The sequence below is a fragment of the Pleurodeles waltl genome, chromosome 11 (assembly GCF_031143425.1).
Source record: "Pleurodeles waltl isolate 20211129_DDA chromosome 11, aPleWal1.hap1.20221129, whole genome shotgun sequence".
Classification (NCBI taxonomy): domain Eukaryota; kingdom Metazoa; phylum Chordata; class Amphibia; order Caudata; family Salamandridae; genus Pleurodeles; species Pleurodeles waltl.
The window spans coordinates 853,328,606-853,353,403 of NC_090450.1; the positions used below are offsets into that span (position 1 = coordinate 853,328,606).

At 40.6% G+C, this 24,798-nt stretch overlaps 1 protein-coding gene across 2 annotated transcripts in view; it reads left to right on the plus strand.

Annotated features, from left to right (window-relative positions):
* Nucleotides 1–24,798, plus strand: part of LOC138266200 (clustered mitochondria protein homolog) — a 241,245-nt gene that overhangs the window by 70,489 nt on the left and 145,958 nt on the right. For both annotated transcript variants that reach the window (XM_069214691.1, XM_069214692.1), the window contains exons 4-8: nt 5,666–5,809; nt 6,647–6,801; nt 9,061–9,215; nt 17,044–17,169; nt 21,499–21,646. In XM_069214691.1, coding sequence (XP_069070792.1) covers nt 5,666–5,809; nt 6,647–6,801; nt 9,061–9,215; nt 17,044–17,169; nt 21,499–21,646 — 728 coding nt within the window. The remainder of the gene's footprint in view (nt 1–5,665; nt 5,810–6,646; nt 6,802–9,060; nt 9,216–17,043; nt 17,170–21,498; nt 21,647–24,798) is intronic.

The window sequence follows — 24,798 nt, forward strand, 5'->3', positions numbered from 1 at the left end:
CACTCTACTCTGCACCACTCTACTCTGCACCACTCCACTCTGTGCCACTCCACTCTGGGCCACTCCACTCTGGGCCACTCCACTCTGGGCCACTCCACTCTGCACCACTGCAGTCTAGTGTGCACCACTCCAATCTACATCACTGCATTCTATGAAACTGCATTGTACGCCACTGAATTCAATGCCACTACACTCAATGCCACTGCACTCTACACCACTATACTCTGCAACACTGTACACCAATGCACTCTACACCAGTCCACTCTATGCCACTTCACTGTATGTTACTCTACACAACTCCGCACTAGGCCAGCCCGAAACACGACACTCTCTGCCACTCCACTCTACTACACTATATTCCACTTTTCACCATTCTACTCTACAACACTCCACGCCACTCTTCTCTGTGCCACTAACTTTTAGCCATGCTGACTAGCATCCACGCTGCTGAACAACATGACTAAAACAAATTGGGAAAGCCAATAGTTCTTTGCCATTGCTTGTTTCTCTTCCTTTCCATATTTCCTGTGCCTAGAAAATGACCCCCTATCACTGGTTCTTGAATTAATTTTATAGGAGATTCATCTTTTGCCTGTCGAACAATACTATTTGAAACATGTCTAGGAAGGCAAGATGGTCATCAGCAATCGCTCCTCTTCCCCTGACTTTCAGGAAATGTTTACCAATAAGAGTCCTCAAGATATGGAGGGATACAGAGAGCAGTTGTTGCTGAAGTCACAGTATGGGGCCAATATGTTTGGAGGTTCATCCTTTGCACCTAAAGGCATCAAAGCCGACTTCTTTTGTGAGCTATCTCGATTATTTGCAGAATTTGGCAAAAGTCACATTGTGGGTGATTGGAATATTTCACTGCAGCCTCTATTTTATAGATCTGTCATATTGAACCCTGTTCCTAAAGATATGTCAGTATTCAGAGAGATTCTATGAGGCTCAACAGCAGGGATCCTGACAATCAGATGCAAAACCTTTGTCCCCGGTGTATTTCAGACATGTTCCACAGTTTACTTCTTTCTCGTTTCTCACTGCTCCCATTGGAAGGTGAAATATTAGGCCATGCTCCAGTCATATTGGGTTTGGACCAGGACTGTATGTCAATGTCAACATAGTACTGGAGAATGAATACCACTAAGTGCAGAGCTCCTAACATTAGGAAACAACTGCACTTTCCTGACTGTCTGCATGACAGTGATAGCCCTGTCTCCTAATGTTAAGTACTCTTGGCAGTGGATAAACCTTACCTAATTGGAACTTTATGCTGATGAATTAGCAGGCTAGAGACAGACACTAGCAGCTGGGGTGCTCTATTCAAGACTTTACCTATAGATACAATAGACATCCCTCTAAGGAAACGTAGGATCCAATTTGTTATTCACCTCTCAAATATGCAACCTCCAGATTAAAATAGCTTCACTCTGAGTATGGAAAACAGGGTTGCTGCTAGCTGCTCAAATGAAGCAGAGAACATTACTGTTAGTGGTTTGAGTAATCCTTGACCCTTTGGCTTCTTCGAAACACATCCACTCTAAATATAGAGGATTCCTTCTTTAAACAGCTGTGTTATACCATCTATGGGGACACCTAGGATGCAAAGCATCTGTTTGTGTCCTCTCTTCAAAACTCATCAGTGGGGCCAGCCAATTGCTCGAAGGAGACATTATACTAGAAGGAATTTTGTAGGTTATCAGCAACATGCCTCCAGGACAGTCTAGGGGGAGATGACCTCCCTTTAGAACTGAACTAAATGTATAGACCTCGATTTCCCTTGCTCTTACGTTTGGTGGTAGCCCTAGACTACAACTGTTTTTTCAAAATGCTTCCCCTACCTATACCCCATACATTTCTTCATGATATCAATAAGCAAATTAGCTCCTTTGTATGAGCTGGGGATCAATCAAGGCTGAATGGATCAAAAGATGCAAGTAGCCACACTTTCCTGTGGGAAGGGACCCCAGGGCATGGAAGTGTGCAACACAGCGTACCAATTCTTGACATTTTTCATCCTTCTTCCCATTTGCGAACTGGAACCCACATGAGTAAATCTGGAGGAAAATGTAGCTGGGAATCTGTATGTTCTGGGAATCATGCACAGCCTAAATCACTCACCATTGAGGGACTGCAAAATGATTGTTCTTTGGTAAGCTCCTGATACTCTATTCTCAGAAGCTAAGAATCTTCAGACTTAGTACCAAACTCTAGATTGATGGTCGGTCTATACTCTGGTGGGGATGGATATCCAATGAACAGTAGATGTCATGCTGCAGGAGAGACTGAATAAGCCCTTCCCTGCTCTACTGGTGGAATTTTATTTAGAAAACTCAATACTGGAGTCACATACATCTAGCACACTGCTTTACATATCAGTGGGCCCTAAACTGTACTCTGGCGGGGTTCAGCGGTTTGCACATACTTGGACATTTGGGGGCAGTATGGAGGTGTCATCTGGAGGTCTGCATTACTCCTTGTGTAAGAGAGGCTAGGCTGAAATTGTTCTACTTGAAAACACCTTCGTGCCAAGAGCCTGCTCACAGATTCAATTTGATGGATGTAGAACCTGCTAGGGTGTGACTTAGTTTATTGGTAGCCCTGCCTCAGGATTGACAACTATTGGTCCAACCTCTGTGTAGGAAAGTGCTCATTTTTTACATGGTCAGCCACACTTTTTTGCCTGGTATTTGATGCAGTTTTGACAGATGTGCACTGGGTTCCTGCTAACCAGGTCCCCAGTGCCAGATCTCCTTCCCTAAAACTGTGCAATGGTTTCCCAATTGGGAATACCTTTAGCACCCCTGTATGTCCCTAGGGCATGGGTACTAAGGAGGGTCCCTAAGGTCTGCCGCGTTTATTGTACCACCCTAAGGGACCCTTCACCACACCCATGTAGACTGCCATTGCAGGCTGCATGACAAGGTGCAGACAAAAGTGAAAACAACATAGCACATGCCATGCCTGCAGACACTGCATGAAATATATGTAAGTCATCCCTACAGCAGAGCCTACAGCCCTAAGAGACAGTGTTACTACATGTGTGGACATATCTGCACGAGCAGATATGCCCCTCTTATGTTTGAGTGAATTCTTAGATATTACAAGTGAACGGGGAAGCCATCTTAAGGTATGGACTGAGCACTGGTCAAAGCAAGTATCCCAGCTATGTAATGGCTTCACTGAAACCTATGGTGTTTGGTATCGAACACCTCATATTAATAAACCCACACTGATTCCAGTGATGGATTTATAAAGTACATGCACCCAGAGGGTACCTTAGAGGTCAGACACACTCCTAAGGTAAACTGCCTGTTGTGTCCCACTCTGGGAACATTCCGCCATCTTGGTGATGGCAGGATTAGGAACTCTGGGACAGGGTTTTGCCCAGTCCCCACATGAAGTGGTCATATAAATATAGTATTTTGGAGCGAGCCCCTGACACCAAGAAAGCAGATTCTACTGACCCAAGAAGAAGAAGGACAGTGAAGAGCCAGGAGAAGCAAGAACAGAGGAGCAGTGACTGATTTGACTCCAACTCTGCTGACTTGCCTGCTGTTCCCGACAGTTGCACAAAAGACAACTCGTCCTGAAGCTGACCAGCCTCCAAAAGCTGGGAGGCCTGCCACCACTTCAAGAAACAGACAGCATCTCACATGGAGTAACAGAGCTACTCCCCTGCACTCTGCAGGCCCCCCCAAAAGACAGACAGAAAACCTATGCCAGCGTGACCCCGCAGGATAAAACAACACTGCACCCAAATGCCAAAGCCTGAGTACGAGTGAACTGGCGGTGCCCCTGAAGAGCAGAGACCCTCGAGAGTTGAGACCCCCTTTGGGTTTGGCTAGACTGGACTTCGGCTGCCTCTTTCTGCAGGAAAGCAAGACTTGCGAGAGCCCCGGACCGCAACAAACCAGACACCAGAAAGCACTACAGCACCTGAGCTCCCCCAGCCTGAGTAGAAGTAGGCCAGTGCTGCAAACAGAGTCCTGAGACCATTGAAAGCTGAGCCCCCATTTGGGTTTGGCCGAACTGGCCCCCCAGTCCCTGCCTGCAGCCTCTTTTTGCAGAGAACACAGAAACTGTGAGGGCCTTTCACATCACAGCCGCGCCTGACAAAACACCACTACACATGAGCATCCCAGCCCGAATTGCTCTGAACCGATGGTGTCCCTTTGTGCCCAGCACCCTCAGGATCAGAGCCCCCATGTGGGTTCCACCAGACTTGCCTCCCAGTCCTTACTTGCAGCCTCTTTCCACCAAGACTGTTTTCCCATTTAAATCATTGGGACACCCGACGCTGAGAAGCACCTCTGCACCCGGATGCCCCAGTGACACCCGAGGTGCCCTGTTGGTGCTGCCTTGGACCTTGCCCCATATTCACCTTAAGTCCCAGAGAACAGTCCTGTAAGTCGTGTTGCTAAGTGACCCTATGACATATTTGTTTATTCCCCATAGGATTACATTACCACGTTAAAGACAATGCAAGATAACCCGAAAAGTACACCTCACTTCAAAGTTCTTAGTGTCAAAAATATATATAAAATATGTGGGGTTTTTTCGAAATTGGTTTGGATCGCCTTATTGTGTATGTATAATTTATTGACTGTGTGCGTGCAACAAATGTCTAACACTCATCTCTGATCAGCCTAAGGCTGCTCGACCACAGTACTCCAGAAGTCACTTTGGATTGCTAGAGCAAGCCCCTGTCCACTTATAAGGGATACCTGGACTCCTTACAGAGCTAACCCTTTTGTGGGATAAAAAGAGCCAGCTTCCTACAATTTGGAACTTTTGAAAAAGTTCTGTGACTTCACATTTACACAACTTGTGATATGCCATGGTGCCTCAGATATCAATAATATGACCTCACATTGGCCGTGATGGATTTCCACGTCTCTGTCAGTGGCAAAGGCGTCTGCAAGGAGAAATGCTGTTGTTAGATGCTAAGCACTATACATCTATTCTCTCTTCCCCAGAATCCCTTCAACACAGTTCATAAACACAGAAGTGAAGGTGTTCGTTGCATTTATCTTCAGGTCTAGACAGAAAGGGGAGCTGGGCCTTTGCTAACATACTGAAAAAAAGCAGTGACAAATCTGTGCCTTGTCTTTTGTGACCTAATTCTGGTTCCTGTTAAATGGGAGAAGGCGTATGAGGATTATTTCTGGGTGTTTTTTCTCAGTTGTTTTTCATATTGCATAATGCAGAAAGTGTGTCTGATATGTCGGTTTTCAGCATAGTGCAGTAATGCCAGCTGTGTTTTTATTGAATTGTTGGAACTGAGAAAAAAACATGCTACAGTGAAGAAGTCCTGACTACAATTATCCTTCCCAGTCAAAGTCATTATGATCCATTCTCCCTTTGAGGGATACAGGTTTAATTTCAGGTCTGTGTATTGACACTGAAGTATTTTCCCCTAGGATTTTAAGTTGTTGGCAATTGTTTGCCTTTATGTTGAAGTGGATAAGCTCCATTAATTAAGGATGTGGAAAAACGAAGAATCGCAGTAATGAAAATAATTAGTAAATAGTCAGGACATTAACATTGCAGATAGGTTGCTATGTATAAATTATTGTATAATAACAATATAATAGTTGCAGTTATTCACTCGATCTGTAAAGCACAATACTGTGATGTAAATTAATCTATCATCTTGCAGAGCCTTACACAATAAGAGAAGTTCGAATACACATCCGTCATTTTCGAGACCTACTTAAGAGTCTGGACCCAGTTGATGCATACAACGGCGTGGACTGTAACTCGCTTTCATTTCTGAACATAATCTCAGAAGGAGATATAGGTGGTAAGATAAATATAACAATGCATGCTGCAATTTAAGAAATCAGTTCCCATACACACATTTGCTAAACCATAGCCTGCTATAGTGATTAGAAATGAAGAAATTACCCCATATTGAATATTTGTTGGCATTTCTGCCCACTAAAATAAACTCAGCATTTAATCTTGCTTTAGAAAATGCTCAACCTTTGTACTAACTGTTCATTGATTGTTGAACCTAAGAAAGTTCTAAATGTATTCAATGATCAGTTAATGCAACTGCTGCAGAAATTGCAACTTCTATGTCAAAGATTTGAATACTTGCAAACACAACACAATCTTTTATCATTCCAAAAACTTTCAATGACTTGTTATCATTATACAGGATAAAAACTCCTATTATTTAGACTATAAAATTAAGAGTGCATTATATAATTATTATTGTTAGTATTATTATTTTTAATATTGTTATTAGTAGTAGTATTCGTAGTAGTAGTTATAGTAGTAGTAATAATAGTCCTATTGGTAATAGTAGTATTAGTATTAGTAGTAGCACCAGCATTATTCTTAACCATGTTAAATTATTTGTAGGAGAACATTGTCCTTTCCTTTTTTTAACCAAATTAGAAACAGAAAGTTCTTCCTTTGTGAAACAGTAGAGTATCTTAATTATTTGGTCTCACAACAGAACTTAATGAAATGCATTTCTCACACTTCTGCGAAGTGGCACCTTTGATCGTCATATTTGACATAAGCAAATAGGGAGCAGTGATGAGATATCACCTTTTATATTGCCAGATATTGTTTGATTTATTCTTATAACCAAAAGTGGAGCTAATCTATATCTTACCTTGCATTTTAGATCCTGCCTGTCTTGAAAATAATGGCAAGAAAAAAAAACGTATATCATCGGACCAAGGCCTAGAGTCTATAGACTGCTCCCCACCAGAATACATCCTTCCGGGATCCCAAGAGCGGCCGCTGTGCCCACTACAGCCAATGAGCACAGAGAGCAAGGTAATTACAGGAGAAACTTCCCCTTGGAGGTAAATGCATTACTGTTAGTCGTCATAGTAATAACATCAGCAATCCCTGTTACAGAAGAAATGCTGCCAAAAAATATTAGAATTTACAATCCATAATAACAGCAGCTACTAGCTAGTCTTAAAAAGTGTAAATCAAATAATTCACTTCTGTATCATAAATGGTTATATATGTGTGGTCATTCAGTACTCTGACAAATATGCATGTGTTTAACTGTGCTACTAATGTAGCACTTGTTTCAATTGTCATAAATGTTTTTGTGACTCGACTCCAGTGACTTTGAAAAACGTGCTTAAAAGTGACCATCTGTCAAGAGAAACAATTACATAATTATTGATACGCCCATTTTCATTGTCCTCCTTCTAACAAGAGACAGGTGTAAGCTATTTGCATAGTCCAAATTGGCTTAGTTCGAAGAGGGAGCTCTTGTCACAGTGGGACACAAACCTTAGCTGATTAACATCATTCAAATGAGTCAATGTATGGCCATCTGTGTTGGCCAGCTATAGGCAACAAAATCGTATAAATGCGGGCATTCCTATGGTACCATTACAAATTACTTCATGTAAAATAATTGTAAATGTCATTGAAAACATGCAGCGGTGTGGCATGTACTTTAATAGGAACGACTGAAGATTCTCTTTCCATGACGTTTAGTAATCATTAACCCCCCAAAAACATACACTTCTGTGAGCCTCAATCACTGGGTTGTCTTCGCTTTCAGTCTTTGTATTTGTCCATACAGTGCTAGAATGTTGATATGTGTTAGGTAGGTAGTAAATAGGGGCTATCAATATTGTGTGGCCCATTTTAACTGATAGCTATTTATTTTAAGTGGGCAATCCAAGCCGTTTCTCAGGGCATACGTCCATAAAAACTGAGAGCCGAAGTCACAAAACCTTAATGCATGACTAGCTTGACTTAAATGTATAAACTTAAATGTGGCATTTACAGAACCTGAATTTGCACCCAGAAATGAAATGGCTCACCATTAAAGTACCCCAGTATTATGCATGTGAGCAGATCTCCTAACAGAAGAGAAGAGCAGGCATTCCAAGGGGGGATTTCTTGAAAAGTTACACGAATAACCGCAAACCTGTGAACTTATAGGAATTCACAAACATTTGTAAAACGCTCACACATTGCCTTAGATTTAGCCCTGCCTTTGGCACTTGACAAAGACTGAAAGCGAAGACAACCCAGTGATTGAGGCTCACAGACGTGTACGTTTTTGGGGGGGTTAATGATTACTAAACATTATGGGAAGAGTATCTATATTAAGGATGGGAATGGGATATCATATTCCCAAAATAGATGTGTTTTTAGAGGGAGGGGTTCTCCACCGGAACACTATTTTCACAATGGAGAAAAAACAAATAGCGAAATCAAAATTATAAGTATGGGTCCAATACATATATGTTCCCTGCTACATTAACACATTCATAAATGATTACGCATGTTCAATTATTCCTTGAAAACTGAAACTGTTGCAGCTTCCTGGGAGTACTCTTGGTGTTTTTTAATTGCAACATCAATGTAAATTTACTCTAAAAATAGGAGTAGGCCTGAGGGAGTATTTTTTTTTATGAATCAAAGTTTATATTTTCTCTTACAAATGTATGTAGGTCTCCTGCATCTATTAAACTATATGACAGTTCCTGCAGTGCAGAGGCACTTCTTAACTGCTTTCAATACCATGGATGCTTCCTGTCCCAACCTTCCTTGCCTACAGATCTTTCCTACCACGGGAGTTAATGCATCTTCTCCTTTTGATAGCTTCCACAAACCTGTGAAGAAGAGGAAGTTAAGTGACTCAATTTGACACTACTATTTCCATGGACTAATGGCCCAATTCATTAAGATTAGTACCCATTTCCTGTCTTAAGTGTGATAACTATTGTAAACAAAACAACACTGTACAGCTAAACAGCTTTCCAGTAAACAAAAGCAAGTAGAATCATTCCACACGTTTTCTCATTCAAGAGTTTGCTTTCCTTCCTATTATTTAGTCAGCACAGGACTACTCTTTCTACTTATAAGTGTTCCTTAAATAAAAATGAAAAGTGAAGGCCAGTAGAAAACTTTGGATGCACTCTTGTGGTAGACTTTGTAATGTGTTCATACAAGACAGCTGGTAATGAATACATTTGTTGACTATTATACTGTGTACATATTGCTTGTATGGAATTCCTTCCGTTACAATGAGATGCCCTAATGTGTGTCTTGTTTCAGCCCACACAGTGCCTCAAAGCCTTAATGATGAGTGGATGGAACCCACCTCCTGGTAACCGTAAGATGCATGGAGATCTAATGTACCTGAATGTTATTACATTGGAAGATCATCATGTTAACATCACTGCTTCAAACAGAGGATTCTACATAAACCAGTGAGTATGTGGCTGGTAGCTTTATTCTGTATTATACAATTTCATATTCAGGTATTGTTTTTTCTGGAACTGAAATATTGAATAATAAATACTTTTCACAGAAGCACTCTATTTTGTAAAAGTATAATAACATGTATTTTTACTCCTATGAAATTAACATTTTTAGACATGACTGTGTCACCTTTCAATTTTCTTTTTAAAACTTGTATATGTAGTCCCAGATTTTGAATACAGCTTGGAACAAAAAGATCTTTTAAATCTTGTATTTCAATATTGTTGCTGTGAATTGATAAACAAGTGATGTACTGTTCTTATATTTCTTTGTTGCTTTCAAGGTCTCTTACCGAAATAAAGTATTTAAAGTGGATGTATTGATTACGAACCTATAGAGAATATTCTTAAAGTTAATTAATGTTAGAGTGAAAAAAAGAAAAGATTAAAATATGATTTCAAATCAATTAGGTTATTGGAGTGAATTTTAAAATATTCCATTATGGTTGGAACCTGCCAATGTCATTCGAATTGTTATAATTGTGTTTCATCTTCCAGCACAAAAAAACACTGCTAAGAGAAATAATATGCTGGGTGAATCACTGATGTTGACCTGTCATACAGTGAGATTAAGAGTTCTTTGTGGCAGGTTCTTAACAAACCAACTGATGACCTGATCACTTGTCTCCTTAAGCAGAAGTGCAGGCACAGATTATTCTCTGGTCAGTCTCCTACTGTGTACATTTGTAAGAATTTCACAATAATAATAAAAGGTGTGAGAGTGACCATGTTCCTCACACTCTCTAAATGGATAACTCAAATATGTCATAATTGTCCGACTGGCCTGTTTACCTTTGAAACATAAAGATGATTAAGTGAGAGGGCGATATTATTGCTCTGTTTGCCTCCTTTAAAGCTACCCTAGAAAAGCAGCCGATTTTTTAGCAAAGCAGTATGACTAACACACTTGATGTGACATCTTGATGGTATATTGATGTGGAGTTAAGAATAATAATCTATTCTCAGCCATGTGTACATATCTTCATGATATAGTGGCTGTTGATACTGGCCACAATTACTTTGTCAGTTTGATATTTATGTCTTTTACATTCTGGCATACTCCCTGACCAAGTCTTCTACAACTTCTTCAAAACATAATAATCATTGATCACAGGCATTCTAACAAAAGCAGCATTTTCCTCTGGCTTTTACAAGTGCTGATCGGACACTCACTGCACATAAAGTATTTCCAGAAAAATAAATGCTTTTCTACCCAATATAGAATGGAAAGTGTAAAGAAACACCAAACATTAGTTCAGTGGGTAGAGAGGAAGAGAAATCTGTGAAAACTCTTATGGTCCATTTCATGTTATCGAATAAAGCCCACACTGTTGCTACACAATAGCTGACACAGGGCATCCATCACGTTGAGACAAGCCACTGCCTGAAAGTCATAGCCACATTTCTTAGTGTTATTAGGCTTACTCCAATGCATTTCAGCCAGTATCACTGGTGTGTTATCTAGGCTCCTTTAATTTCTGATTGGTTCATTTGTGATGAACTAGTGGCGTCTTTATGCTGTCTTGTGGCATTCCTTGTTACTATCACAGGTCACACATTCTATGGTACCTAAGCAATTCCCATTGCTTTGATAGCGTAGAATGTATATCATGTTACACCCATAGGGCTTGTCAAGAGATCAATAATAAACACTAGACCCAACTCACAACGATTTTGTTGGGAATTAATTTTGTAGCACTCCTGTCTTAATCCTGAATTTCAAGAGTAATTCAGGAGTACGCCCGACTTACTCCTTGAATTCAACAGTATGGCAGAATTACCTCAAGAGTAAATCACACTTACTGAAAGCAAAGTCTTTGTGCAGTGGCATGACAAAAGTGTGATGGCCCCTAAAGTAGTGAGGAGTGAGGAAGTTGGTGCATCTTCCCCCGTTTGGTTAGTAAATGAAAGCCAAAATGGGTGTACAAGGCCCACTCGTTGCAGTGGGCCCTTGTGTCACTGTGCCTGATGCACCAATGACTGCTATGCCTCTGTCTTTGTGAATCAAGTCTGAAGAGTCTAGATAATACACTGCCTGAAGTACATGACTATGATGAAGAGGTGCTCTAGTACTCACAACAAAGACCCTTGATGCTGATTCCTTTTTCCGCATGCACAGCCACTGTTGCACCAGAGCTGCACTTACTGCTTGGTGAAATCGAGTCTGTTGTCTTCTAACATCACCCATCATTACTAAGGGAGTCTCTACAATCTTTCACACATTCTCCTCTCTCACCAATGAGATAGTTTAGCATCTTTAACATGTTTCTTTTGGAGAGATAAGTGCCATTGAGGGGATAGCAAAGCAATACTTCTATTTGCACCGAATACATTACTGATTATGCTTCTTATAGATTCGCCTTTCTTGAAATTCGTACTTGATCTGCAGTGTCCATCTGAATTGCTTCCAATATATTATCCTGAACCTCTTTGTGACAGCATTCTGTGAAAACATGGCACTTTTCTACGAAGAGCGTAGACATGTAATTCTGCCTGTATTTAGTTGATCCTTCTGCAAGTAAATGAAAATTAGTGAACACCTGTCTGCCCAGAGGGCGAGTAGGGATAACATTTGCTTGACTTTCTGCTTTTTATATATCTCACCTGTTCCTATAGGTAGAGGACTGGTAAGACATTGCAGCAAATAGAGTATGATAATTGGTCAACACATCTGCAGTTTCTTCAGACGTTGAATTACATAGGTACCGATTTTTGTTTGAAAAGAACCAGAACACTTTATAATTTAGAATGTATTAATCTTTATTATGTCGGAGTTAACCATAATATAACTTCCGTGTTTAAAACAGTCAAGCAAACAGCCATATCTCAAAAAGATAGCTATGCAACCTCATCCCACAAGTAGTGAAATATTAAAATACACAGCAGTCGGGACTTTTCTAAACCTTTTTTTCTGCTTGTTCTCTCCTTGGTTTACCAGCAGGCCTTTTCTATTTGGTGGACATGTCTTTAGCAAAGGAAGAGTGAATATTTAACTACAGTTAAATTGAATGGTGGAATGATGTGGTCTGTCTGGCACCATGTTGTGTCTGTTCTTACAAGCTACATAATTGCTCACAGCTATGTAGTCTATGTTTGTACTGACATGATGCTTGCAGCTCCTAGTATTAGAGTACTTATTTCAGGGAGGGGCAAACTAATGACAGTGAGGCCACCACACATTGTAGTCAAATATCTTTTTTCACTATAGAGTACTGGTAGATCCGTATCATGGACAGATACTTTTGGATGCCTAATTGCAGCAGCCCTTTTACTCATACCCTATCCTTCAGAGTTTTTCTCAGTATTGATATTACCTGTTCTCCCATGTTCTCTTGGTTATTTGATAGTAGATCGAATTCTACCTTGGAACACCTAACTCCTTTAGAAAGCTTATCTGTAGGACTCATAAAACTAGGACAAAGGCAACAATACAGAACAGCTGTGCAGCCCATAGGTTTTATCAGATCAAGCTGGCTATGCCCTCTTGATAATTAAGGACTTTTCACCTTGATTCATAAGGGATTCAAGTGTCAGCGACAACAAAGTATATACATTCTATTAGCGCGTCAGACCACAATAAATAAACTTATAAGGGGATGTGAATAGGTCGATGAACCTTTTGACTTGCAATTAAGAAGCTCCTACCATAGCTTCAGTACAAGAATCAATAATCAATACACAATAATCAACAATCATTAGTAATCAATAAAATCAATAATCATTGGAGTCAGTAATTGTCATTCACCATGACCTTTCAGTCCTGAATAACCACACCTTTAGTAAAAGTTTAAAATGTTTATTTCCCTATATTAACAATGTTAAGGTCATGTAGATTAATCTCCAAATCAAATGAAACACATGTAGAAACAACACTGGTTGTCCAAAAAGGTGGAAGAAATGCAAGCTAATTTGGCAACACTAATTTGGAAAACATCTAACTATGGCAGAGTGATAGATAAAGCAGTGCAGTTCGTACCTAGAAAGGAAAAGCAAATATGCATAATAATCACATTTCAATTCATACCTATCCTCGGTATGGGTCAGCAAAGCAGAATCAGTCTTCATAATCAGGACATCAGTCGATCAGCAAGGCATCAGGTCTCAGGAAAATAGGGGCAAAGTCATTAAGCATTAAAGCACGTCTCTAGTAGAGACGCATAAGAAAATAACCTTTTGTTCAGGAAAAATAAGGGCAATGGCTGCATGAGGGCAAGGGCAGAATAATAATCTTCTCTCAGAATGTGCATTGTTATATCAAAGTCACCTAAACTATCCCCTAATTCCCTATTGGTCAGTTAATCGTATGTTCACACTCTCTCCAATAAAACTACTATACCAAATCTATGAATTCTAGTATTTCTCTGTTCTCATATTGTTGATTGGTTTGTTTTGCGATGTCCTCATCATCCGGCTTGTCAGGTATCAATATTGGTGCAGCTTCCACTTTAGTCAGTATCTTCATTGTTCTTGTCCTGGGAAAGTCAGTCTCACACACATTACACATAAAATGTTGCACTAGCAGGAACATCATCTTTTAACAGTCGGTTTTCATGAAAAACTTCCGTTATGAGCACATTTAAACAATACAATAGACATTTCACATTTTAATTCACTTGGTCAGCATTTTATTAAACGCTGAGAAATACAGCTTCTGCATGAGGCCTGACAAAATAGGCCAAGACACTCGCTAAGTTAAGGCCTACAATCAGTAAGGCTAAAGCATACTTTATAACCCTTAATATGGCATATTACTGCATTAGTCTAACACATAATTAATATTTCATAAGTATTAATCATTGATTTGTACATTTCATTAACATTGGTGGCCATTCTTTGAGGTCACATTTTCAAATTTGTGCATTATTTTTCTACGTTATTTAATTTTCCACATAAACTCATTATTCAAAATACATAAACACTCATTAATAATTTCTTATCAAAACACCTGCACTAGCAATTCTCACCTGGTCAATGCTTCCTAACCTGTAGAACTTTGCTACCTCTTTAGAGAGGCACTATGTCTTGCTGGCTGTAGAGGCACTGAATCTCCTTGTCCTCAAAAATAGTCAGAAAGCTCCAATGTTACTTTCACTGGCTTCTGTCTTATGAGTCAAATGCCTCTTTCAGTAGTCCTACAACTTGAGCCTGCTATTGCTTTTCTAAAACATGTTACTGACATTTTACTGATTCAAAATACAAACAGTCATGTAGTGCCCTCTGTTACTCCTACAATAGAGGTTTTGAAGAATCACAACTCAGATGTTGTGTCAGAAGACCATCTGTTTCATAACACAGGATACTAACAATGCTCCTGTAGCCTTTCCATCATTTATAACTACAAAGACCTAAGTGGTCTTGCCCCCACCCTGGACAAAAGTAAAGGGACAGCTTATTTTCATATTTCTCTTAATCACAAGAAGGCCAAGACCTGAGCTGCGACTGAGTGTCTTCTGTAACGTTTTCATTGGTGACGGTGGCACAAGGCTTGGCAATGCAAAAGGAATTATTTAGCTTCTCAGTGAGAGAAGCAAGAGAGCATCCTGAACACCCCCATTTAGTAGTTGACCTAATCGTACAAGTGCAAGTGTTATTGCTTAATTGCTCACTCTGTCCTTTTTGCTGCAGCTTTAGCAGTGTAAAGTACTTTTGCCTGTTCCAAAGGTGTTCATGTTATGAATGACTATTACACTGATGTTAGACTTAATACAGGAATGCTAAGGCCTTGTGTGTCAGAAATGTGTCTGTTAATATGACACTGCAAATGGAATAGAAAGTATGACCCTAAGAACAGTGACCTTCCCAGACTCAACTTCATCCATGAAGAAGTACAGGAAGAACAAGATCAACAACTTTCAATAGATGGTGGTGACCTCTGTAGCATCACAGATAGGGCCAAGGGCCTTATTTAGACTGTTGCAGACGGGATGTATTACAAGTGCCGTCAGCTATAGTGCACTTGAAATATGGCAATCGGACATTTGCCTAATTTTTGATGGAGTATCCCAACCGCCTAACTCTGTGTAATCCTCAAAGCCTTTACTCTTACTTTTGCCAGCTCAATAAAATACATTCTTAATATTCTGATTATTTTCAATATGTTATGTCGTTCTACAGCTTGTTAAGCTAGATATTTTGGCACACATATACACACACACACACACACACAAGCTCTCTCTCTCTCTCCCTCTCTTTCTTTCTCTCTCTGTCTATGTTTGACACATCACATTACAAACAAAAGTAAAGGGCCCACTGGCTGGAAGTGGCTGGCTATATGATTGCAGAAGAGTGCAAATACAACAGTTACTTAGATATCACTGCGCATACAACAGCACCTTCCAAACAGAAACACCATTTTACCATTTAACAGAACAGGGTAAACTGAAGGACACATGCACATCCAACACAACTTAGATGTTCCATATGTTTGGGTATGACTGAACTAACAACATTACCACCCATAAAATAAACAATCACAGCCCCCAACAGCACACATTAATCTGTATAACACACGTACACCCACCACTTTTCAGAGACACCTAATATGTGAACTTTACCAAGGTCACAGCTACAATGTACACTTCATACAACTACATGTTTCTCCATGAGAACACATAAAGCATTAATCAACATACACTCAACAGCCCACAGCTGCTCTGATGTTAAGGAACAATGTGGATCTTAACAGGACACCACTGTCGCTATTCCCTCAGACTTACACTTCAACCCAGCCAATGCGCATAGCAGTCCATCAAACTGGCACAATCCTGAATTAATAAAGATCGTCTCTACAGCCGCTTGAAAACACTAACCACATCTACGCACTCGAAGAAATTGTTAAGGCTGATTATTTGTGGGTCTCTGTTGTTAGGGAAAATATTGAAATGCAGAAACCAGTTGTTTGGGCATATTGTTTGTCAAAAACTGGTAAATCCATTGAACCGCACCTGACCTGGGTCAATAATGTTTACCATTGTCAATTCTATGCAGGTTTAGGCAGAATTATTTTCTTCCACTAATCAGCTCTCCTAAAGGGTGGACTGCCGATGGCAACTTAGGCCCATGCGAGTGTGATAAAACTTCAGCTCAGACAATTACTCACACTGTAATGTTTTGCACCTTATATACCTTTCCCAGAAAAACGTTTTTGGTACCTGCTTTAAGAGCAGCTCATTTTAACCAAGTAAGGCCATCAATGTTGTTTCTCCTTATGCTGAGGGAGATTCATACATGTAAAAAGATGGGTTATTTTGTAAGCAGTATTATTAAGATCCGAGGGGCCTCGCCATAACGTTTGGGAAATTGTGGTCCGCTTGACATCCTTTGCCTTTTTTTTCAAACAACTGAATATGCAGCGATTGAATATGTATTAATATTTTATGTATCATGTTCCGCATATCATGTATTTTAATGTGAATGGATTTATATGCTTTTATGTGATTTTATATGTTTTTATGCATCTTTTATGGTTATTTTAACCGAATAAAGAATTAAGCTATCCACTACACATGCATCACCAAGCATTGAAAATGATAGTTTTCAGATTGTATGCAGAACCTTTTCTTTATTCTGCTTTTCCACATTGACTCACACTTAGCAACTAGGTAAGTTAACCCACTACCAAGTACAGGAGATATGGTCAACAGCATCCCTCCCATTATCAGCCTGTCAGCTGCACCCTGCATTCTCAGGAGTAATTTCTGACATTTCAGAATGAATCTTCTAATTGATAAGCTGTTGTTTTTCATGTCCCCTCATTGGCACTTTGCTTTTGTTATAGGTCAACTGCAGATACATTTAACCCTAAACCAGCTAACCCCAGCCATCTGAGCCACAGTCTTGTGGAGCTATTTAATCAGATTAGTCCTGCCTTCAAGAAAAACTTTGCAGCGCTGCAGAAGAAGAGGTAAGTTTTGTTCATTGTGTCCGTTTTAAGTCAATAATGTGAACTCTGCAAAAATTTTAAAGTTACAGCATTTGTTACATAAATGATAATCGCAAGCCATTCCAGAAAATAATGAATCAGGCTTCATACCACCTGGCTGTCGGTGGCCGGGCCATCGTTTATGGAAATTGCACTGCAATCCTCCTGACCACCATCCTGCCCTGGCATGGGCTACAGTGCTATGGAACTCTCCGCCGCCAGCCCCCTGAGATGAAAATGACTTTATCAGATTCAGAACTGAACCTACTACGTTGACCATCCCACTTGGTGTCCTCTTCCTCTTTCTTGCACACAAACTTGCTTTGAAGTGATGATAATATTGACAATAATAATAATTATATCATAAAGAATACATGTACTGTCCCTCAAATATACCTGGTTCATAGCATGCAGAGCGTTAAAGTCTTTATTGGCCACCTTGCACAATGATGGTACCCACTTTTTACTGTGCCTACATCCTTTTACTGTGTGCCTTTGCTGTCATATGTAAGATTTTGCAGTGCTGATGATTAATGCCAAATCTCTCCTCTTGGATAGCGTGATATTCCATTTCAAAATAATTTTTGACAAATGCTCACATATAAAACACCTCTGAGTTTAGTAACTTGCTCTAATGGTTCAAAATATTACCACCTTGTCCTTTTTTTGCTTTTATTCTGTCTACTGTTGGCAGTGCTTAATTTGTGCAGTTGGTTATCAGTGGGCACCAGATGCAGGGATAAAAAAAGCCCTGAAAAGGTGAGATAAAGAGACAAAAAGTGTAGGGCGAGGGTCCGTCTTGGTATACGGCATCCCCAGCATTTGGCCAAGATGACATGGACTCCTAAGGAAATGAGTGTGCACCGGCAATTATATTTTTCCCAGATTAAGGACAGGGCAGTTAACCATTGTGCCAATGAGAGGGAGAAGCAGACTTTCCCTTTCATTGCCACAGAGCAATTGGAAGAATTCATGACGCTTACCAGTTGCCCTTTTAAGGCAAATATCTCTTAGACATGCTTGACTTAGATTGCACTTCGCAGGTTAGAGGGTGAGGGAAACGCAGATACACAGTTTGTATTGTGTTTTTTTATGGGCAATTAATTCACATCATCTTGTTTTAAGGTCACTCCTTTTGTAATTGTGTTTTAAGGGCCCGCACTTCGATAACCTTTTCAGACTAAAGATGCGTTGCATAAAAATGTCATATTCAACAAGCTCGTTTGGATGTGTAATAATAGCGCCGTAAGGCAATTCAGTTTATCACATGCTCTAACAGTAGCTCTTATAAATAATAATAAGAATATAATTATTATTCCCTTTGATATCATTATTCATAATAATCATAATATTAAACGCTTAAAGATTAGGTAAACAAGACGTCTTTCAAGTTACTGAGTAATTAAGAGAATCCCATATTTTGCTGGTCTTACTCTGGGATATATTTAATATGTCTCTCCATGGTTTTCCGCTGTTTGCTGGGATAGCAGTGAACAAAACCACTGATTGTGAGAGGGCCACAGAGGCCACGTCTATAGGGGCTAGGACGGTGAGGAAAGACACTTATGTACCACTGCAGGGCACAGATGAGGCAGTTCCGTCTGGGGAGAAATGCTGGGCAGTTGGTTTAATCATCAGATGTCCAGTATGCCCAAAAAACTGGCACGCATTGTGCTTCCATCAGCACCATTCTATCGGCTAATTTCACCTCATTAGTTATCCCTGTCCGTATCCCCTCTTCCCTCACTTACTCTTCCTGTTCCCTTTTCCTTATCCTTTTTGTCAACTTCTTTCCCTTCTCTCCCTGCCTTACTTTCTATTGTTTGATTGACCTCTTTTGTCTATCATTATCTCCTGACCCTGCCCTCTCAATACCATTACCATGTTTCTATTTCTCGCCTCCAGTTGCCACTCATACAGAGCAATTTCTATTTTCTCTCCTCTTGCTACCCGAACCTCATCCTTTTTTCCTCATTTCCTCTCCTCCTTTCTTTACTCTTGCCATCACCATGGTTGCCCTTATCCCGTTTTTCGGGCCTTCTCCCTCTCTTCATCTTCTCACTTTGAAATCTTTCCCTTTCTCCCTCCCACCATGCCTTCCATCATCTCTGTTTTTCCTGCCCATCTCTCATCGATCTACCCTCTGCTCTTGCTTCCTTCATGCTATCTCCATTATTCAACATTTCCCCCTCACTCATCTTTCCCCAGCTTCTCTACTTTTCACCTGACCTTCTCTCTCTTCCCTCTCAGTGTCTCCCTCCCTCTCTCTTGACTTCACTTCCCTGTCTCGCTTTTGACTTCCTCCCCTCCACTCACATTCTTTGCTTTTCCACATCTCTCTGTCCTCAGATCATCTTTTTTGATTCGTCTCTCATTTCTTTACAGGCTCTCCTCCATTTTATCTTGTTTTTCATGTGCTCTTTCCTTTGCCTCACCTTCATTTCTTGTACTTACTTCCTCTCGCTCTTCTTACCTCCTTTCTATTGTCTCTCCAACTACAACTGCAGCCTACCACATCTTCTCTGCAGACCTCCTTCACTTTTTGGAGGCTCCAGATTCCCTGTGAGCACAGTGGCAAATGAAAAGCCCCTGGGGTAGTCATACATATTGCAAATAATGGCCTGTGCACAACTTTACATTTTAATGGAAATTGGAAAGTTTTCAAACAAACATTACATGTAAATGGGAGGTATTTGTTGCACTCCATAAATACCATTTCCTGATGTGAGGGTTTTACCTGGTGCGATAAATGCCTTCCATTCCACCTTTGTCTGGGAAAATAAGAAAATATAGGCGGAATCATGTTTACCACACCAAATTGAGCTTGTGTTGGAATTATCCTAGACGTTTTCCTCTGATAAACTGTGCGGCTTTGACCTGTCAAAGTCTGCCAGGAGAAAATTGCAAAGGTGCGATTTTCAACTCAAAACTCGGAATTGTGATACTTTCGCAATCATAATTTAGCACTACATTTTAAAATATTCATGATTTTCCATAATAATTTTACATAATAATTACTTTACACAGTAATTTTACATAACAATAATAATGATTTTACATAAATGCCCTCAAATTCTGGAGAACCTCTGCACTGAAGTCAAAACTATTATTAATTGTCAACTGACTAAAGCACATTTCTGAACATCAAAACCATGAAAGGGTAAGACAAGCTATCCAGGATTAAATAAATTACTTGTAGTGTGCATATATATCGGTTGTGCAACTTGAAGCATTTTTCCAGACAACACCTGCCACCCAAAAACATGTATTGCTTGTGAGGTGTTCACAGCAGTAGAATCATAATTTATCTATTTCTGTTTTTACCTTCTGCTTTAAAAAGGCTCTAGCATAATGTATGCAAGGGTGGCGTTACCCCATTAGGAGGGCCGTAAAAATAGCGCAAAGGAATCTATGAGATTCTTTTGCGTCATTTTTATTGACATTTATTAACGCCTGCTAAGTGTAGGTGTTAAAAAGAGGCTCCCATTGGTTACCATGGGCCTCTGGGTGCTTTGCAGGATTAACGTCATGATTTTTTATGCTAAACCTGCAAATCACCGGACTAGCGTAAAACATTATGACGTTAGTCCCCCTGACTACCGCCATGGTGCGCGGTATTTCAAATGTGGCACATACATGGCGGCATTAGGGGGCACTAAGGGACGCTGCATCTGCTCCATAATTTTATAATAGTTCTACAGCAATAAAGTGATGGATTGGACAACAGACATGTCACGTGTGCATACATTAGATCCATGTAACTATATGAGTTACATCATATTTGAGCATATTGGTCCCTAAAAATGTGGCATTCTATATGATTCACTCATATGCCATGTTTAATATAGGGAGAACCCTAATGGATTAACCAGATGAATTGTCATTTTCCCAGAGGGATGAGAAAGGACAATATCTTTTACATAAAACTTGATTGGCAAATATGCAGCTTTCCTCTGCATAATCTGGGTAAGAAGTCTTTTGGTTGATTACTAAACAAAGAGGTCTCAGACTTGATTTTCCTAACCAAACGAGTGACAGAAAGCCTTAGTGAATAAGTTAGGGAATTAAAAAAATTTAGGTGACGAGAATAGCGTTCAAAGGTAAATGCTGTGAGTCAGAGTGGGGACATGGAGTAGCAAGAAACGTGAGAAAAGTTTCACTATTGTTAAAGATTAACCTGAAATCATCCCTGTCTGGCTCCAGCGTGATGTATGAATGCTGTTCTGTACTACCTGCTAGTATCATCACAAACTTTGTAAGATGTTTACCATGATACATTGTTTTCTGTCTTGTTTACCCGGAAACGCACAGAGTTCATCGTCATCCACTGGAGAGAATTGCTACTCCATTCCAGGTCTACAGCTGGACTGCTCCTTGCACAAATCACATTATTGATTGTGTGAGAGCCGAAGATGCCTACACTTCACGAATGGGCTATGAAGAACACATTCCTGGCCAGGTACTTCGCAGAATATATTTGTTTTATACTGAGATGCTATCCACAATTAAGTCACCCAGTGCATATTTTCATATCAAATATCAGTCAAGACATAAACACTAGATGCTGAGATCTGTCTGCATTTTGTACGTAATAGATGAACACCTCAGTGGTTCTTCTCAGCTATTCCTCCTTTGGAGATAAATAGGAGCTTCATTAGTAATCATTATTAATTGATCATCACTGAAGATCAGTCTAGGGATGGTCAAGTAGAGGGACTGTCTACACAAAAAGTGAAAAATGGTGGTTCTTAACTGTGCTGTGCCCAAAACCTAAAAACAATGAGTCGGTTTTTGGCCATCAGTACAAACATTTTTTGTGCGCACACACGTTGACGATTCCATTTGACCCTACTATTAGAAGCAGTTAAAGGATTGTGCAAATTGGGGTGTATGCTACCTGAGGCAATTGTAAATATTATTATATGCTAGCTTCCATAAAGGAAACTGTGCAACTAGGCATACATTTAATATTAGATTAATATTTTGATAACCGTGCCATGGGGCAAAATGTGGCATCTTTTCACACTGCACGTTGTGCTATCCAAGGCATTATGTAGATGCTATTCTGTACTAACTGGGGCATGATGTAAACTCCGAGATGGTCCTGAACTAAAGTAGTCGTGTAAACTGTAATGTAGAGTTAATTATCTGGGTAGTAAGGCACTGGGCCAGGCTGCACCAGACTCCACGTTTAATTGGATACTTGTCTAAAATTATTGTTTTACTGCTTAGATGTGCGGCGCCTTTCACCCTTACTACCCTAGTGTGTTTTTTCTAAACTGTAATGTACACTAATGGGAGATTTATGCAAACAGTATTGTTAGACCTGACAGCCTTAGGGTGGTCACCCCTAACTTTTTGCCTGCCTCCCTCCACTTTTTGGACACTGTTTTTGCTGGCTTTTAAACTCTGCGCACTTTACCACTGCTAACCAGTGCTAAAGTGCATATGCTCTCTCCCTTAAAACATGGTAACCTTGAATCTTACCTGATTGGACTATTAATTTACTTATAAGTCCCTAGTAATGTGCACTCTATGTGCATAGGGCCGGTAGATTAAATGCTACTAGTGGGCCTGCAGCACTGGTTGTGCCACCCACTTAAGTAGCCCCTTTTCCTTGTCTCAGGCCTGCCATTGCAAGGCCTGTGTGTGCAGTTTCACTGTCACCTCGACTTGGCATTTAAAAGTACTTGCCAAGCCTAAACCTCCCCTTTCTCCACATGTAAGTCACCTCTAATGTGTGCCTTAGGTAACCCCTAGAGCAGGGTGCTGTGTGGGTGAAAGGCAGGACATGTACCTGTGTAGTTTACATGTCCTGGTAGTGTAAAACTCTTAAATTCGTTTTTGCACTACTGTGAGGCCTGCTCCCTTCATAGGCTAACATTGGGGCTGCCCTCCTACAGTATTGAAGTGGTAGCTGCTGATCTGAAAGGAGTAGGAAGGTCATATTTAGTATGGCCAGAATGGTAATATAAAATCCTGCTGACTGGTGAAGTTGGATTTAATATTACTATTCTAGAAATGCCACTTTTAGAAAGTGAGCATTTATTTGCACTTAAATCTTTCTGTGCCTTACAATCCACGTCTGGCTGGGCTTAGTTGACAGCTCCTTGTGCATTCACTCAGACACACCCCAAACACAGGGTACTTAGCCTCACTTGCATACATCTGCATTTTGAATGGGTCTCCCTGGGCTGGGAGGGTGGAGGGCCTGCTCTCACACAAAGGACTGCCACACCCCCTACTGGGACCCTGGCAGACAGGAGTGAACTGAAAGGGGACCTGGTGCACTTCTTAGCCACTCTTTGAAGTCTCCCCCACTTCAAAGGCACATTTGGGTATAAAACAGGGCCTCTGCCCTACCTCATCAGACACTTGCTGGAGAAGAAACCTGAACCAGAAACTACATCCTGCCAAGAAGAACTGCCTGGCTGCTCAAAGGACTCACCTGTCTGCTTTCTACAAAAGACTGCTGCCTTGCTGTTGGCCTGCTGCCTTGCTGAACTCTTGTCTGGCTGTGAAGGTGCTCTCCAAGGGCTTGGATAGAGCTTGCCTCCTGTTCCCTGAAGTCTCAGGACCAAAAAGACTTCTCTTTTTCACTTGGACGGTCCGTGCGGCGAAAATTTCGACGCACAGCTTGTTCCGTGGCAAGAAAAACACCGCACACCGACGCTGATCGACGCAACGCCTTCGGGACGACCGGAACTTCGATGCACGGCTTCGTAAGGACAACGCCACCCTACCTCTCGAGGAGAAATCGACGCGACGCCTGCCGTGAGATAGTAATTTCGACGCGCAGCCCCGCAGAACGACGCGCAGCCAGAAAACAAGCAGGAAAATCCACGCACAGACCCGGGACATCTGGTAATCCCCGCGATCCACAGAAAGAGACTCTCCGCGCGCCGGAAAACGACACACGACTTCCCCGCGTGAAAAATAACGACGCAAGTCCGTGTGTGCTGGGGAGAAATCGACGCACACACCCTTTTTCCACGTATCTCTTCTTCTGTGGCCCTCTGAGGAGATTTTCCACTTTAAACCAGGTACTTTGTGCTTGAAAGAGACTTTGTTTGCTTTTTAAAGACTTAAGACACTTTATATCACTTTCCAGTGATATCTCTACAAATTCACATTGCAACTTTATTCGTTTTGACCTACAATTATCCTGCTAAATATTATATATTTTTCTAAACACTGTGTGGTGTATTTTTGTGGTGCTATATGGTGGTATTGTATGATTTATTGCACAAATACTTTACACATTGCCTTCTAAGTTAAGCCTGAATGCTCGTGCCAAGCTACCAGAGGGTGGGCACAGGATAATCTTGGATTGTGTGTGACTTACCCTGACTAGAGTGAGGGCTTTTGCTTGGACAGGGGGTAACCTGACTGCCAACCAAAAAACCCATTTCTAACAAGTATCATAAGTGTTACTGGGATATGCTCGGAAAGTAATTAACTGTGGGCCTCAGTATATACGTACTCCACATTGTTGGTGGTAGCAAAACTCAAAACTTAGCACCCGTCTTTATAATAATATATAAACAAAGTCTGTAGGTTTCTGAATTTCCAAGTTGCATGTATTTTTTACAGTCAGCACTATAAGTATAT